General features: G+C 35.3%; 1 protein-coding gene across 1 annotated transcript in view; it reads right to left on the reverse strand.

Moving 5' to 3' along the window:
* The window catches only part of LRCH1 (leucine-rich repeats and calponin homology (CH) domain containing 1), a 68,481-nt gene that overhangs the window by 40,831 nt on the left and 8,159 nt on the right, over positions 1-19,491 (reverse strand). The window contains exons 2-7 of the mRNA XM_010286710.1: positions 15,553-15,697; positions 12,276-12,402; positions 6,016-6,121; positions 5,334-5,470; positions 3,996-4,123; positions 1,900-1,984 (exon numbers count right to left, since the gene is read on the reverse strand). Of these exons, the coding sequence (XP_010285012.1) occupies positions 1,900-1,984; positions 3,996-4,123; positions 5,334-5,470; positions 6,016-6,121; positions 12,276-12,402; positions 15,553-15,697 (728 nt within the window). The remainder of the gene's footprint in view (positions 1-1,899; positions 1,985-3,995; positions 4,124-5,333; positions 5,471-6,015; positions 6,122-12,275; positions 12,403-15,552; positions 15,698-19,491) is intronic.

Below are 19,491 nucleotides of genomic sequence, written 5' to 3' on the forward strand. Positions count from 1 at the left end.
TCATGTAAGGTACTTGGTTTCTCTAAGGTACTTTTTTTTTTTTTTTAAGGTGCTGGGTTTTTTTTCAAAGTAACGGGGTTTTTTTAAGTTACACAAATGCAAATGACTTTGTAGTATCTTCTGTGAAAGAGCTGAAACTCAACAGCCACTAGCCTTCAGATTAAACTGTAGTTTGTTTTTATATGTCTGATGTATTTATAAGAACCCTCCAAAAATGTGTTTTAATGATCACTTTATGACTGATCATTTAACACTTATCTAATGTTTGGTATAGATTTCTGATCGCAATTAACTGATCGCAATTCAATGTATGCGAATACGTACTTGCAACATGATAGTATTTCTTGCAGAATTCTCATGTGTAATACAAGTATTAAAGGTTGTCTCAGAAGCAAAAGTGAGTGGTGAATTTACTATCAAACACATTTGGGGTTACCTATCTCCACATCTATTCTCTCCTTAATAGTAGACCAGTAATCAGGCAAGCACGGAATGAGTAAATAGTTGTCATATAAAAAGTCTTTGTGCTCATCAGAATGTATTGGTTCACTGTTGGTTGTCTTTAAAACAATTTTTTTCAGCATTCTGATTGCTACACTTTGATTACACAAAAGAGGATCTATTTTCTAAAGCTGTTATTTATAGCTAAAGATGAAATTCTGGAATAACAGTTTCATTAACAAGCTAACACAGCTTCAAGCAGTGCAAAAATGGCAAAACAGTTTGTAAGCCTCTCTAAATGGACTGCATGCTCTAAAAACTAGAGGGAAACCATGAGAAGTCTGGCTGAAAGAATCACAGTAAGTCTGTTTCATTTCCATCTAGCAAGAAACTTGCCCAAATACTTGGAAACCGTTGTGGGTTAGGTTTAGTGTTTTTGTATTTAACAGACCCATCAGTACGTAAGTGGATTAATTTTCAATTTGCTTTTGTAGTAACTACTAATTCAGTATCTAAGCTTGATTATACATTTGTTCCAAAAGCAACAGCATCTCCTTTCCTCAAAGGAGGAGAGAAACACTAAAGAATCAGTGTGAAATTGTTTTAAGTAGCAAGAAGTCCATTCTTTTATTGTGACATGAATATTTCCCATTAGGTCAGACCACAAATCCTGTTACTTGTACATTTCAGAAAGACCATTACTGAATTACACTGCAAATTGTTTACTTATTTCTCATTCATTCAGTTCAAGTCCAACTAGATTTAGTGCCCTGTTCAGCTGAGCAGTGCCTCAGAAAAAAGGTCTAGGAAAGTCAGCTATAACTGCTTAGAACAACACTAGTCTCAGAAAGCCATCCTTTCTCTTTGTTCAGTCAGACAACAAAGTTCAGAAAAAATTTTGAAGTCTTATTTCCAGCACTGCTTAACTGCCAGACCCTGTAAACGCATGAAGATCTGCAAAGTTTCTGAAGTACCTTCACTACAGCAAACTGCCCTAACCACGACACCACAGAACATAGTTCACACTGAACTCCTGTTAATTCCCAAGAGGAAAGAGTCATCAGTCAAAGAGAAAACACATGAGAAGCTGTCAGGTGTGTAACCCATTAGGACATTTACTTCACCACAAACAGCAGACGTGAATCCTGGTTTGGGCCTCATTCTCTAGATTATATGAACTACAGTGAATTTTCACTATTGGCAGGTTGTTGACTACTTGTAAGCATCTCACTGCCCTTTCCAGAAAGCGTACATACAAAAAAACCCCACCCAAAACCAAAACCCCCGTCTTTTTTTTACCTTTGTTTTAACCATTTCTTAATGAGAAATTAATACCAAGGATGTGGTTGCACAGTTTTAATGGCTAAAAATGTATTCACATCGTTAACCAACTTAAAATATAGGCAAAATATGGGTGTGGAGGGAAGGGAAGCTGGATGCAAAATTCGGGCAACTTACCTCTGTTGCTGACAAACGTTTATCTCCATTATCACTACCGACACCTGAATCTGAGTCCTTTTTACTTGGGTAGATGTCGTCAATGCTAGATGTGAATAAAAATTAAAACAAAACAATAAAAAGCTATCATAGCATTTACCATTAGAATTCTGTCCTGGTTTCACTTAAAGCAAAATTACAACCAATCTTAATGGTAGAGGGTGAAATAGCCTAGTATGGTTGAAAACTACACATTTGCAGTCTGGTGATAATAAAATAGATCAGATGGAATGGCTGGTTAGCCTAATGATTAACGAAAACAACAGAAATAATCTGCTATAAATCTTGCTTTTGTCTCTACATTAACTAGTAACTAAGTGCTTTTACCTTAGTAGCACAGGAGTCTGACTGAAGTCATTTAGCCATGGGGTACGCGACTAAACTATCTGAACTCAAACTGGAGTCAACAGATTTAATTGTAACTATTGATGCATTAAAAATGAACTGATATTTCCCTGCGGCTTGAGGTAATTATTAACACAGAAACCTCGTTTTGGTGCTTTAAAATAGACTGTGAAATTTAGGTTTTTAAGAAAACTACTATAATAATGGCATTGGTATATGGCATGTAATAATGGCTTCTGGTTTCATTACCTAGTATGACCTCTACTCATTTTGAAGTACACTATTAGATGCAATACGCTCATCATCTAACTTTTTTTTTTAAATATGCTTTATTATCCTCTTATTTGCAATCCTGAAAGCAGTAATCCTGAATTCAGATTGACACAGCAGCTTAAAAAAGAACTTTATTAGTCTTCACATGAATAAGGTATCTGATTAATCCTAATCTTAAATTATCTTTTATCAGTAAACACTAAGGATTTTGAGTAGAAACTGCATATGGAAATCCTAACCAGGTCACGTCCTTTCTTTAGAAGTCTGAAGTTCTAGAAGTTATCCTCTAAAATAAAAATGTGGTACTTATAATGTGATAGAGCATTATGCTGTCGGTTACCAACTGGTATCTGCTCTGTACTATCCCCTTACCCCAACCTGTATGCTCCTACATGACCAAAGTGTCATACAGGACATAACATTCCTGTCAATTTTCTGGTATACTTAAAGTACAAAACAGCAGATGTTTCCCAAATGGAAAACTTACTCTTCATCCTGGATTCTTCTCACTTTTGACATTTATCTGATAAAAAACCAAAACGGTGTCTCCAAACATACATAGAGGAAAACAAGTTGCTTGAAACCTTATCTAAATGACTGACAGGGAGATTCCATGACAGTCGTTTTTTCTTTTTTTCCCCAGAGTGTTAGCAGCAACACCTCTATTTTTATTTACATCAACACTTTGTTTTTATTGAGTAATTCTCTCAAAAAATAAGACATTATTGTACTTTCTCTGATTATTATTCTTCCTACGGTAGCAAAGAAAGAGTTGGCTAATAACTGGTTTCCAATTAGCTATAGAGAGTCTCATAAAAAGGAGCTGCTTCATATCTAGTTCCTGTCCTTAGGCCACCATACAAGATGACATTTCCTAGATATTTCATGTAAGACATTAAAGATTTTGCCTTTCATTTTGCTAACAAATTAGCACATTTCACTTTAAAAGGGTCTCAACATTCATGCAGTTCTCTTTGCTGGATGGATAAACCTCTGGATGAATAAGAAAGCTTAAAACAACTATGCTACAAATGTAGAACAATATATAAATCACAAAACAACATAAGAACTAAAAACTTATTTAATATCTTAATAGATTTACAAGAAAGTTCCAACACCTGATACTACCATCTCAATTAGTTTCAATACATTCCAGCAGTCTACTAGTAAGAGGTTAGATTTAAATGAAGGTTCACTTCTAAGCTCTTTCCTAATGTGCTGCTAACTTCAATGAGAACTGATTGTTTAAAATATTTTGTTTTAAACTCTTATAGGGATTTCACTAGAATAAAATATGTTAAAGCAAAACAAATCTCTGTTCAAAAAAGTACACTCTAAATAGCACCTAAACAAAAACAACTCTGGAAGCTAAAGATACAAATACATTCACTTTGTTCGTAGTGTTACATGAAAAAACTAAGTGAAATTTTCATACATACCTCTCTTCCACGGGCTGTGGCAAATGCTGTTGTTCTATGGCATTAAGATACAATGAGTCTGCTGTTTTAATCTGACAGGCCTGTACAGTCAGATATTTGAATATATGCACCTTACCCTTCGTACAAATCTGTTAGACAAGGAAAAAACTTGAATGAAAGAAGTAATTTATTCCAATGTCACTTAGCGTAAAACTCCCTGAAAACGAACATCATAACATCACAATAGATATTACATAAAGGAAAATGGTTTTTATTTTTTTTAATTACTAAGAAATACTTCAATTAACCAATCAATTAGTTGTGTGTACTAGCATAAATATCCTCAGATAATAATATAGAAAACAAGAAAAGAATGTATTCTACTTAAGAAAGTCCAAATGAGCTGAGCTTTTCACTCAAAAAGAATTACAATAAAATATATTGTAGGGCCTACTACTAACCATAAACTGAATTATTGTTTTCCAGAATTAGTCAATAATGACATTTAATTAATCAGTATGTCCTTTATTCTCTTAGTCACACTGTTTTTACTTGTGACCAAGCATCTTTATGGTGCATTTCACCTGTATTTTAGAACTTTTTTCTTTAACTGCACACTTCTAGCTCAAGTGCTTGCTGAAACTTGCTCTGTATTTTTTGAGTATAGGAACAGCATCACCATAGATTATGAAAAGCATTTCTCTGACATAATAAAATCTCTCGCGTATTTCAACAGCTGTTGATCTAGAACAATTGTAGCTTTCAGAGATGTAGTTTGAACCTACTGTCCAGTAAGTCAACAACAAAAAGCTTGTCCTTAAGCAGCAAGCACAGGTTCCATTGATTTCTTATCATCATTTCTCAGCATGGCTTACAGTTCAGAAGAGGAGGTTGATTTCTTTGTGTATCACCATCTATAAACTTACACTATAAATTAAAATAAATTTCAAACAGGATTACATTCCAGACCGTCTGCATATTTTTAAGTTCATAGTAAATCACTATAGAACCCTCTAGAATTGGGCTCATTAACAAAGAGAAAATTTATTCAGGAAGTGTCTCAATTCACTTTTTCAGAATTATATACATATTCCAACATTGTTTCATATGCAGACAGGAATGACAAAAATAAACAGGCAGCTAACAGAATGGAAATCTTTTAGACTCATGTTGGTTCAAGTGGTGCACAGATTCATACATAAATCATATGATATTTTCTATGTCTTATTTATATATCAACAACTAATGTCTGTGATGACTGAAGTTCAGAAGCCTGCAATTGCAGAAGGTGACATCTTACAGGCTATAGTTTGTTATTGTCCACCCAATATTAAGGCACACTTTACAGATGTTACTTACTTGTGCTGGTGGAGACTGCAAAGGATTATTCTCAAGCAGCAATACTTGTAACTGCACCATCTTTCTAAAACAAATTGGAATCACAAGCACTTTATTGCAGGAAAAGTCGAACTTTACCAAGGGAAGCTGCACTAGTTCTAAAAGTAACAAAAAAAAAGAGAGACGGTGTTATACCTGTATTTATTTTTGCCGTAAAATAATACATTATTTCTGAAAAAACTTTCTTTTGCGTTCAGGAAAAATAGAAGCTTAGGCAGGAATACCATCAATGTTTATTCCATTCTATACTGGGAAATGAACAGAGTGGTGGTATTATACAAGGCAGTAAACTTTAAAATAAATACTTTGATTTTTTTTTGCCTGAAATTCAGCTGACAGCTCCCATACTGCATTCGCAGAAAAGTATTTGTGCAACTTAAACATGCCTAGAATCATAAGGATAATTCATTTTAAAAAATAAGGATAATTAATTTTAAAAAACCTCACAGTTATTTAGTGAGTACCACTGAATGTTATATTCTGCAAGCTCAAATTGGAAGAAATTCAAACACATGGTAATCACTACTTTTCAATCACATTTACTTACATGATAAAAAATACTTTCAAAATGCTAATAGAAAGAGCTACCCATGAAGGTATTAGGATTTTTTTTTTTATTGGTGGGGTTTTGTTTGTTTTTTACCTTGGGGTAAAACTTCGAGGTAATTTCTTCTGACATTCAGTTCTTTTAAAGATTTCAGCTGGCCTATCTGCTGTGGCAATGCTGTGATTTCATTACAGCTGACATCCTACAGCAAAAGTAACAGAAATAATGAACTTTTGTCTCCTAAATATTAAATAATACAGAAATTGTGGCTAATTTGCCATTATTATAACATTTTATTTACCTGAAAACATGCAACCATCTATGTTCTGTCTACACAGTGCAAAAATAGATACATGACAAAATGTTTACACCTCACTTAAAACCCAGAGCAAACACTTACTTGGAGAACAAGTTCATTTAATTTCTATAGAAGCATTCAAAACCATTTGCTTAATATGTTCTACCTTTTTGTTCATAACTTTTGTTCATATGAAGAACTCAGTACCATGATTATGTAACCAACTATCTTTGGGTGAAGTATAAAACTGCTACTGTGTGGATCTGATTTTCTAAAACGTTCCTGTTCTTCTAGAGGGACTATTTAAGCAAGAGGGGAGAAAAAAAAAAAGATAAAACAGTAATAGCATTCTGTAATGATGCTCAGGAAAGGTGTATGTTCTATTATCACATCAAATAGGAGGACATAATAAAGACAAGTCTTGCTTAGTATTTTACAGATATTCAACATACTGATGTAAGAGGTACTTCTTAACAGCTGAGACTGGTTCTAAGCAAGGCTGATTTTGATGGCTAAATTCAAACAGTTTTATTATCTGGATGAAATTGGGACCTGTCCTCATTTCAGCATTCCTAAAACAGCAACTGCCGTAAAGCTGAGTTGAAAGTATAGGGTCTGCCTATACTGAGCATAATTTCAAGGAACAAGTTTATATACCATAGTATTACTTCATAAATATTATACTTTAACATAATTTCTAACATAAATGGCTACAAATATGTACTGAAGATCAACTTCTTGGATTAAGTTAGTCTAAAACCAGACAGTCTTCAAATACTAGCTATCACTTTTACTGCCAAACTGCCTATACTCAATGCAAAATCAAAAGGACCTTGAAACCTCTGCTTACAACCCGGGTAACCTGTAAATTTGAGTAACATCCCAATTATGCTTCCCAATTATGCATTAAAAAAAGGAAACAGTGTTTCATTGTATGAGAGCTAAGTGGGGAATCTTCCTGACGAGCCAAAGGAATACTTTTAGGATGTCCACCCCTTACCCTCTTGATTGTTTCAAATTATGGATGTATACAGTATCTGGGAGCTCTTAGACTACAAAATTCCTAAAAGTCACTCAGATTTACAAGTCACCTCTTTGAAGACTGTTGCTTTAATACTAGTCAAAAGTGTTATTCTAACACTATCTTCAAGTCTAAAAACTAGTTATCAAAAAATGATAGCAAAAGCAAAATGTGATCAGGCAATGCTGCCCACTGTACCAGATAAGTTTCTTCTCATAACAGACTCTCACTGCTGCCAAAGCTTCCTTCCTTTGTCAAAACAGAGTCAGGAAATCATTTTAGCTTTTATAGGAGGAAATTAAAAATCCCAGTTAATGAGTGCATCTTTTGCCTAAGTTGCCACAAAGTATTGTTAATTGCACCATTCCCAGATCATTTATTTTTAAAGCTTTACTGTCCTATTTTTAATTTACAGACTTTAAACAACTCCGTAATTAGATACTCAATTTTTAGAGGACAAAATTTAAATTTAAAGTCACCTTGTGGCAGAGAAACTCTAGACCAAGTGTACTTATGCACACACATCAGAACAAGTCAGGAAAAGAGAGAATTTTAAAGAAAGTGGCAGGGGGGAAAGCCTGGCAGTGTGTAGCCTCAAAAACAAAGTGCACTTACATCCTTTCAAAACATCCTCAATAAGACTGATCTGTTTTGACAGCATGTCAGCATTCAAAAGATCTCTAGAGACAGTAGTATCCTTTATCATAGAATCATAGAATGGTTTGGGTTGGAAGGGACCTTAAAGATCATCTAGTTCCAAGCCCCCTGCCATGGGGCAGGGACACCTTCCACTAGACCAGGTTGCTCAAAGCCCTCTCCAACCAAGCCTCCCCCACCCAACACTTCCCAGGGATGGGGCATCCACAGCTTCTCTGGGCAACCCGTTCCAGGGCCTCACCACCCTCGTCGTGAAGAATCCTACTAAATACTGCAATCCAGCATTTTTTCTATTATTTTGTTTGAATAGCTGTGGAAAACAAAGACCTATAACATTATTTCTAGTTATACCTATGGTCTTGACTATTATTAGACTTCATGAGTGTGTGTGTGTGACAGTGTTTATCTTTCTCATCACTTTGGCAGTAATGGAAATACCTATGATTTTCAGGCTAATGATTTTTTTAAAGAACTACATAACCAGCAGTTTGGAACTTCATTTCATAGACATCTGCAAACAACTGAAATCTGAACACCTATTCAAGTTCCAGGGTCTAGTGTGTGCTAAAGGTCAGACTTCTTGCATTAATTCTATTTTGTCCTGCCATGACAACACAGACAAAATTTCTCAATATGAGAGAAATGTCAGATGTATTTAAATGTAACCTTAATTTCTGTGGCATGAAGCTCAATGGCATAAAACCAAATAAAAAGTATCAACAATTTTCTTTGGCTTATGGTAAATTTTAAAAGGACTTAAATCAATAAAATTCAGCAAAACAAATTCGTTACTGTGGCTCCATATTAACATATTTATTGACAAACAGAAGTTCATCCAAACTTTACAAATTGAGGTAAATTTCCTCCTTGCATCCATTTTAAAACTTTGGACTCCTGAGATGTTATTTCTAATAAGCAGGTGGATTCTGTCAGAGCTTGTGACATACAAGCCATACAGAATGGTAAAAAGAAGTTGCACGGTGCATGAGCACATGGATCCTTTTAGGAAGCAGAAGGCAGCAGGTCCCACCTGGTCAGGCTGCTGGCTCAGATTAGATGAATGAGGTGAAGGACCTACATCCCTGCTGAAAGATTTAAGGGCTTCCAGTGTGAGACAGGAGCATCCCAGAGATGGAGAAGGCTGTTCCCTGGAGAAGGCAGAAGTGCAATACAGCCCAACAGGATGGAGAACAGAATTTTACCGTACAACTGATAGTTTGGGGTGCAATTAATGAGTCATCACTGCCCGATTACTTTTCGTTGATGGAAAGTACATTTCAGATTATCTTCACACAGTTTTGCATTCATCCTCCTGGCTGACAGTAGAGGTATGATCGAGTTATGCAGCTGCAAATAAAAGTAAGTTTCCCAACAAAATTTTGCAAATAATTTAAATATATCCTACAGGGAGAATAATTTAGTGTTATTTTGATGCTTTTAAGATAGCTGTCAGATCCATATAACCCAGAACCATAAAATTTAAAAGAATACCTGCAAATTTACTGCATGTAATATCTAAGTCACTATATATATTTCATACTTGTGGCATAGAAATTTATACATGTAATTTATACATGCCTACTCCATTTTGAAGGCAAGAGGGAAGAAGGTAGTCAATTGGAAAGATCTGACCTAATTTGGAGCAAACTATGCTTATATCATTCAAGAGTGACTACAGAGATAAAATTTGTTTCAGGAGTTAGATAACATCAACAAAAAAATCCATTTGCTACATACACACAGGTTTACTGCATGCGGCCTGTGAAAAGCTGTAAAGTACTCTGAAATCCTGAGGGTGCTTGGCAAAGTCCTACTAATACAAGAACTGAATGCAGCCAGGTGGCATCTGTCACCTCTCAGAATCGATCCCCTGAGCCAGCTTAGCACCAGCACTGCCTATGTCCCAAAACAAGAGCGTGCCCTGCTACGCTGGGTGGTGGTGTCGCTTCAAGGCCACATGCTATTCAGGCTGGCATTGCTCTCACACAGCTGAATGTTTTGTGCAACAACTGCAGTATGACTTAATCTTTATTTTTTTTCTTTTTACTCGTTTTAGAACAATGATCATCTTATTATCTAAACTGCATTACCGGCTCTCAATCCTACCACTATTTGCTTCTTCAAACACATCACAGTTTAGTCATCTCCAACTAAAGATGCAACTCATTTCACTGGAAATCTACCAAACACTTACGGTGGCATCAAACGAATTAATCAGGTCATCTGAACAGAACCATGCCCAATTTAACAAAAAGTTGCCGTTCACTCCCCATCCCACCGCTTCTAATCACAAAGAACTAGCATCAGACCTTCTTCAGCTTTCATAACTCTTCCAGGCTACCAAAGTGACATGTTGCTATAGTCTCTCACTTGAAGTATTTTTAGAGCAGGAATTGTTGTGTTCTTCATGGCAGAGTAACACTGAAATTATACTGTAACTGGAAAGCAATATGAAAACCCAGTATTCCAGAAGTTAATTTAAACATACAATTTGTTGAAAAACAAACAAACCAAATAACCCTATCTCCTCTGAGTATAATCCATATTCATTTTCAAGCTTTTAGTTCTTAACTTTTCAAACTTTTAAAGTCAGGATAAGGGCTATTATTAAGCTATGTAAAAACTCTTACTAACAAATGAAACACTTCCAGCAACAGCAATGCTAGTTCACCTTACTGGGAGGGTTCAAACTTGAAATTGGAGAGGAAATTAGGTATGAAAGCACTCCAGCAGCTCTTTACTGAATATATTATCACAGACCTCCGTTACTACAAATAAAACAGGTGATTTTGACCAGACAGGCCAAGTCTCTCAGTTATTTCACGAGCCCCCACCACTAAGGTAGGCTACATTTAACCCAGAAGGAATCAAGAGCTAACAGGTTCCAATCTTTATGTATCATCTATCCAGTCATCCTATCCCCTAAATTAGGGTGTGTTTAATACTGTTCAACCTTAATTATACATAAGACAGGAACCATAATCTTTTATTGACTCTATTTTAAGTACAATAGAAACAATGGTATAGCCCAATACATTTTTATTGAAGGTTAATTAAATCAAAACCATCTCAGTAATCTAATTAAACCCATCACCCGATAAAAAAACTAAAAATTTGGTAAGATAAATTAATAATGCTCACCAAACAAAAAAAACCAAACTTGGTATCCTTTAGCTCAGGTATAACCCAGAAAGTAAAAGGTAATTACCCCCCAATCCTCACCAAACAGCCAGAATAGTCGTAACAAATAACAGAAGCCTGATATCACAGGATGCTGTACAAAGGGAATACTAGTACAAAAAAAGCCCCACAGCTGTCACCTCATTCCACAAATGAAGGACAAGTAGCAGGACTGGGGCCTAAAGCAAGGTCAGCTCAATTTCTGTAACATGATTTAGTAGAGAAACTACTATTATAAAAATAATAATATGACACATAGGCACTTTCAGATACTGAAAAGATGTGCAAGATAAATGCAGTTAATGGAGATATCAGCAGCTGGAAAAAAGTTCAAACACCGTTGTTTTACTATGCATAAACTAGCAGCATCAAAATGTAGCTTATTTGTCAATTTGTATCTTAGAGGTCAAGGTGAACAGAAATAACCAGAAGACATAATGCATATGCCACAGAGGATTCAGAGTCTCAGCCTACAACACCCGAAAGAGGAAGAGAGAGAAAGGGAAGCGTTCTCTTACATATATATACCACATAAAAACTTTAAAAAAACACATGCAATTTAATTAAGGTGCCAAATAATTTTTGCCTTTTCGGATTCTCATTTATTAGACAAGGTATTACAGATGATCCACTGCTTGCAGAAACAGTAGTTACGTGGACAGCTTTGAGAACAAGAGGAATATAAGTGTTTTGTAAATCTGGTTAGATGGGTGTTCCAGGAAAAGAAGGTTGCATGACAAAAATAGGGAAATAAAATGAGAATAGACTGATGAGACCAGTATCACTAGTGGAATGCAATGTGTTAAGCAGATAGTAACAACAGAGAGAAAGGAAGCAGAAGGGGAGGGTGCTACAGACTGGTATACAGCTTTTCAGAGCCTGATGCCAGAACTAAGAACTTGATAGAGCAAAACAGGAAGTTAGTGCAGGTAACGAGTAAAACTGGTAAAGATGATGAACTTAGAAGCTGAGTTTTGAATGAATCAAGGGCAGCTATGTTGCTTAGAAGGGTTCTGAAGAACATAAAAGGAAACTATTATTGTGTTACTACCCAACACACTTGAGAAGTCCAGAAGTTAATGTTTTTAACCTGCATTATAATATTAGGCATTTGTTCAAATATATTTGCAGAGTGAATTTTACTGTTTCTAGTTAAATACAAAGTCAAAATAAAAAAAATTAAAAAAATCAGTAACATACCAGTTCCATTAACTGTTTTAGCTGACCTATCTCTTCTGGAAGGGAACCTAGCTTATTGTTACTGGCAATTAAGACTTTTAGAGGAAGACCACACAGGCAAGCTGGCAAAGAAGAAAGCTGATTTCGACTGCAACAAAACAAAAAAACCAACCATTAAAAACACCAGTGACGTTCTACCGTATATTCACATAAAGTCTGAGAGTTGTAAAATTCCTTCATTTTGATGGGTCAGATTTTATGCAGATAAAATTTAAGTTTTTGAATGACAGTCATTAAGAAAACACTTGCACATCAAAAATATCTATGTTACTGACTAAACAGTATTGTGGAATACTACCATTCTGGAAAAAATGCATTATATTAATAATAGTGTAACAGGTCTGGTTGTCACCTATAACTGCTGTTTCCCTTCATAACGTATACAAGAATGTCAACTAAAACAGTATTTTGCAAGTATTTAAACATTTCAATGGTTTTATGTGGCAGTATAGTGTTTGTCTCTCATTCCAACTGAAAGACAAGTAAATAAATTACAGATAAAATGGTTATTTTTTCCAATTACTCACACTTACAGTTGAAAATTACATGATACGTTTTTCTACGATTCTATGATATTAATACAGGTAAATACAGCAAAAAATTCTGTGACCATCAATCGTTCATTTTTTCCCAAAACTCATATTGAGCCATTTTATCTCTGTATCTTATTTTTTCCTAAAGCTGATAAAACAATTTTAAGTGACTGACATGCGCCATTTTATTCTTCGTACCATATTTCTAATTAAAAGGAGGAAAAAAAAAGAAAGAAGTGAGCAGACGTTTTTCATAAAGAGCAGCTGCAAGGGAAGGCAAAATTTGGTAGAAAACTTTCAAAACATTTAGATTCACATTCTAGTAATAACTACCCAAGAAGCTAGAACTTAGAGATAACAAATGTCATGACCCTTTGTCATCTCCAGATAACTAAAAATATTAATTTCCTGTGATTTGTGGGTCAATACCCAGACGAAACTTTAAGCTCAACAGAATAACATACTAACTGCTGTCTTTCCTAGAATATTTGAAGGTTTTCTTAAAAATACAACTTTTTCTGTTTTATGAATGTTAACCTGTAGGAAAACAACGAACAGTAACTCAACGTGGAATCTCAGTAAGAACCATTTTAGTTAGCTTCTGCATAACTGTTAAGGCTCCAGAGAACAAATATGCATGACTGAACTCTGAAAACAGATGGCAAAAATTGTCCTGTGTAATTTCAGTAAGAGCCACAATATTGAATTGAAACAAAACGAAACAAAAATCAAAATTCCACAAGTCTCAAAACATTTCTTCTTCAACTGCCAATCCAGTGGTCTGCTACAAAACTACGTACGAAGATGCATATTCATGCTCCACCCAACAGTCTCAAAATATTTTATAAAGCAAACTATCATCACATCTCTGTTCCACAGGCTGGGAGACAGACAGGTATCAGATAACAAACCCAAGGATATTAAAGGTGAGAAATCCAACTTCTAACCAGCAGTAGCTGAAAAAAAGAATCAATGCTTATTGTGAAGTCAGGATTCTCAATTCTAGTATCTTTACAGAAGACCAAGACATAACTTATTCTAAAAATAAGTAGAAACTCAAATTGAGGAAGGCTAGAATCTAAAAAAAGTTACACTATGTAACAGATCAGACACCAAAAAAATTAAGTAAATATAGTTTTTAAGTTCTATAGAACTTAGAAGCAACCCATTAAGAGATAAGGAACAGCACATAACCATGGCAAATGAGTAATAAGGAATTTCTTTAAATAAAACATTAGCAGTATCCACCAAGGCCCAAAGGCTATGTATCTCTCTTGGCATCACTTTCTAATTCTATAAAGCATATGGGCTCTGCTGGTAACAGGCAGAAAAATATTAATTTTAAACCCATAATATTTTTCTTGCCAAGAAGCAACATGGTTAACAAGTCAAGGATATCTTTCCTTCTTCTACCAACTGCTTACTGAGTTCAGCTAACATGGGGGAAGGGCACATCCAAGTGCAGAGATGTTAAACTGAGTGAAATTATCTTATTTAGTAAAACTTAAAAATTTCCTTTCACTTTGATTGTCTATTTTATGTGATACATTATACTAACTCTGTAACTATTCTGAGTTTGTCATGATTCACACAAATTCCATCACTGCATTGAGTTCTAGTTCACTAGTTCACTACATTGAGTTCTAATTGAGTTGATTCCAATTCCTAAATTTACTAAGATGTTTTATGTAAACTTAATAATTTCATCTGGTCTTAATTTCTTTACACATCTCCAACAAACACTATTTCAAAATTTGAAATCCTATTCCTTACATGTGTGCAGATACTCGGGACATATTACTGTGTTTCAGTTTTTAGAGACAAAATTCATGTTCCACAGTGGCCAAAACTGCAGTACAGTAACAATATAGGAAGGCTTGAGAAACATCCTCAGTGTTTACAAAACTGATGATCAAGCCTTCATATCCTGAACTTAGAAGAGCCACTTTTAAAAGAGCCCAAGAGCCACTTTTCCCCCTGCCCAAGCTTCGTTTTTTCAAAGACCAGACTATATCATCTTCACTGTTACAGTTTTTACATACTCAGCTGCAAATAAACCTCCACATCTTGTCCCAACTGAAAAAGTGATGACATTCCTCCTCTCAAAAGCAAATATGCATTTATGCAAATATGCATTCACCTGCACTTAAACCAGTAGCAATTCTCTACACTGATTAGTATTCACACACATTTCTCACAGAAAAGAGAAAACAGTGCCTAACTCTTTGCTCCTTCCTCCTAAAAAAGGCAGTAACTATACTTCTTGCATAGTAAGACAATACTAGTGACAAAGTAGCATGCTTTTCCTCTCCCCTCATTTTCTCTCCTCATTCCCCATGAGAAAAACCATTAATCCTCTATCTCTGTCCCTCCAGCTTTAAAGTATGTCAAGTTTCACAAAATGTACCATCAGAAGGGAATTAAAAGAATCCAACTGTGCTGATGTGATTAGCACTCTAAATTTGCTAGAAGGGAAAGAAAGGAATTAATATCACTTGTTCTTTCTTCAAATAATTAGTTTCACATTTTGGCCTTTATAATGCCTTCATACAGAGCTGTACCTACAGCCAGTATGTTTTTGTGTTACAGCTTCTAATAAAATGAAAAATGTAGTCAGTTGTTCCAGAAACACACAAAGTGTGACAAGAAAGCTTTACACATTTATTTACACAAATAAACAAAAAATGTGGCAAAGTTAAACTTACCTCAAATTTAAGTAAGTTAGCATTTGCAAGTTTACTATGGCATCCGGTATAATTTTGATACAATTGTGGTATAGATTTAGTGTTTCCAGTGACACAAAATGGCACAATTCCGTAGGAACCTCAGTTAATCTATTCTTGGATAAATCTGAGAAAAGAAAAAGAGAAGGTTCATTTTTTGAGCCATCAGAAATATGTAGCTTGAACAGCTATGCCTCTTTATTAAAATTAAATTTTAATAAAAATAACTAAAATTAATAGATGTAATCCCACAGTGAGACAGCAAATTAAGCCAATGTTTTTATTATGCAAAATAAAAGTAGTGCTAACCTTCACAATCTTTAAATGGAACAGACTGTGTATACAAGAGCAAACATTCAATTATTATTTATTCAGTCTAATAAAAAGTAATTATTTGCAGGACTCAATATGCTGAGGAAATACTTGCAAACAGAACCAAGCATAGATTCTAAAGCTCATATAATATACCCAAAGATCTATCCAATACACAGCTAGAAATCTGCAAATAATGATAGTGTTTAGAGAAAACAAACAACAAGAATTATATCTGTATTTCTTTAAATAATAAAAAAAAGTTCTTTGTGTAACTCTTTAAACTGACCTGTATTTCCTAGATTTCAATTACAAAAGACCGTTGCCTATGAAAATAGTGAAGACCTTCAGGAATGGCTTTTATATATGGTACAAGAACATACAAGACAATGATTCCAACCCCCCAACTGAGTGCTTGTACCGACAGAACAAAAGCTTTTATTTTTTACCAGTTATTCATTCTTTATTTCTCACTTTAAGCACACAGACACAAAGGAAAAACAGTATGAAGCGTTACAGAGCTTTGTTTCTTAACTACCACAATATGAAAAATGAGGTGTCATAATAGATGTGTGCTCGAGTCATAAAATAATAATGCACGCCAGCGTTCAACTGAATTAACTGGATTCAAAGAAATGCTTAAACGGTGTTGCAGAACAAACACCTCTTACCATCAGAAACCACACAAATGCCCCCCAACCACACCACCAGGCAGGTAACCTGACCTGAAGATGGTCATCTGTTTTAAGTGGAAGGAAGGAACAGGAATGTACCTAGGCAAAAAGTGAAACGTCTGATGGGAAGGATACAAGGAAAAAAATGGAACTTAATGCTCCTCACTTCTTCACTGCTGCTATTTTAAGCCTCGTCCCTGATCTTTCAAAGCTTATTTCTTACTTTCTTGAACTACATGAAGGGAAAAGCAGCCAAAATATAGCAGAAACATTTCCAGAGTGCTGATGATCTGACTCCTCTCTTTAGGGCCATAAAGCATTTTTTTGATTTTGTGAACAAACAGGCAGAAGCCTGAAGATCTTTTTAACTTCCTTTGCAGTTCCAGGCTCGTCCGTTTGATGCACAGAGGCACAGCTTGAGTCTTCTATCAAGACAACAGCAATGGCCTACGGGTGCTGTAACTGAGAGCAGCCCGCTGACCCAAATGGCAGTACAGTTGAATTGAGCACCTCGACCAAAATTATTCACTTCTAAGTTACTATACAACAGCAATGCCTGGACTGCTCTGCTTTCTCTTACCAGGTTTTGATGGCAGTTAGATGCAGCCTTACCACAGCTTCTCCTTTCCTTCACTTCTGCCATCAAATTAAAGCATCCCCTATTTAAGTGAATATAATTGGTGTTTCAAAGGGGAAGAAAGATCTTCAACGTTTCTCTGCTTTAGTGCTTTAATCCTCTACTGTTTTCTATTTGTCATGAGAGCACTTGTTTACTAACATGGCCTTCCAAAAAAATTACCACTGGTTCCCTCTCCTGCCTTCCTCGCTACGTTTATTATCAGGTAATAACACAGGACTGCCACGCTGTAACTTTTTGACTCACGCAGGAGATCTTCACATTTTACAATTTGATTTCAAAGAAAACCTTCCCTTTTTTAAACCACACTTTTCTGCAGTGACACCGGCACGTACATAATGCTCGTTTCCTCCTTTGAAGGGGAAGGAGGAGCAAGATCCAGAAGAGTGAACTGAACTTTAGGCCTAGGCTGAAGACAATCCGCATGGCACTGGATGGTACATGGACAGGGACCTCTCATCCTTCACCTGACCCTTCATAAATGACACACAGTTCAAAAACTGTGAACACAAAAATGTGACTTCTTCTCAAGCTACTAAAACTGCAGCCTACGACCTAAACTCCACCTTCATGCCTGTTCTCATTTACCTTCATATCGAATAAAAGGGACTATTGCCACAACATCTGACATACCCTTGAAAAATTTTAGTACCTCAAACAAGTGAACAGCAACTAGATTGACCCTGCTCCTAGTAAGAGACATTACTATGACAGTAAAATGCTTTTTAAATTTTTTTATTGTATTACTATCCTTTGTTCTCAGGGGCTTTAACTCGGTTAATCTGAAGAAGGACAAAACAGAAAAACCGCAGATAACAGACAAATCCCTCTGTGTCATCCTCAGGACCATGCGTTATAGGACACACTATGTACACAAAAAAGGAACTGGAGAATTAACTTACAACAAAGGAAGCGCATTGTTTGTTATTGTCTAGTTATCACAGTTTAAGATTAAGACAATTTCAACACTTGTATCTATTGTTGTTTCCTAAATAATAAAAACCCGATTCTATCCACAGCATCAGGCAAAGGAATAAAAATAAAACATTTCATTTAATACCACTGTAACATAACTTAATAGAAAAAGCAGAAGTTTGCGTCTGTAATTCACTGATAAGAGGTATCATTACTACCAAACCTGAATGTCTTTGAGAAACAGAGTACTGGAATGGAATCTGACATACAGAATGCTCACATTTTTTAACTAGTGATAATTTTTTGATTAACTAGCAATAATTTTTGCCAAAAAACACACTTCCCTGATCAAAGGGATGCAAAAGAAAAAAGATATTGTTTTTATTAAGTCCTAGAATGAATGTGAGCCTTCACATGATGCAGCTATGAAGAATGCCTAGCAGCTTTCATATGTCTCTGAAAATTCCATGCAGAAAAGTGCATGTCTTCAGAAATGAAATGGAAAACAGCCTCCATAATATTTTTATACTTTAAAAGCCTGTACATGTAAACATGAACAAAATCGTCTGAATTCACATAACTATTCTGATATTTCTTTATAAGAAAGGCACTTTTGCCTCCCATTACTGCATTATACAATTATTCTGTATGTATTTCAGGTTTACTCTGATATTAAGTTCCAGAATAAAATAGAAGGGGTAAGCCTTAACAAAACTGCAGAAGCTTTTGAGCATACTGAGAAAAACTGTATGCATGTATCTTGTTTCTGCCATAATTCATAAACTTTCTGAAAAATATTTTGCAAAGGCCTTCTTGGGTTCATTATTTACGGAAAAAGAAGAATGCAGAAACAAAAATTTTAAAGAACTTCTGAAAATATTTTTAAATTACAGAAATAATTAGTTGGCAAACCTTTACTTTCTTACTGTAATTTTTTAACTCTACAATTCCCAAACCACTAAGCTACACATTGCCCTTGCTTCATTAATTTGAAGAATAACACTTCAGGGTAACTAAAAATACTGAAGTTACTGTACAGACTAGCTTTTGCTACAGAAATGGAAATGAACAGAGGGATGGAATTTGCTGGTGTTTAAAGAAAGGTTGATTCACTGGCTTATGCTATCTAACAAAAAGAAGATCTAACATATTAATGAATCTATGACGGCAGAAGTACATCTCACGATTGCCAAGACAACATAGGTAGGTTTCACCTGAGGTGACTATTTCCTGAAACTTCCATTATGGAACGGGCGACACAAGTATAAACAAACGTGAGGGGGACGCCACAGGCTGGAGCAAGCTTTTCGTTTTAAATGAAATACACTGTTCATTCATTATTTGTGACATCAAGAGGTTTTCAAACTACATCTGGCTTCACTG

This window comes from Phaethon lepturus, unplaced genomic scaffold (assembly GCF_000687285.1).
Source record: "Phaethon lepturus isolate BGI_N335 unplaced genomic scaffold, ASM68728v1 scaffold4345, whole genome shotgun sequence".
In the NCBI taxonomy this organism is placed as follows: domain Eukaryota; kingdom Metazoa; phylum Chordata; class Aves; order Phaethontiformes; family Phaethontidae; genus Phaethon; species Phaethon lepturus.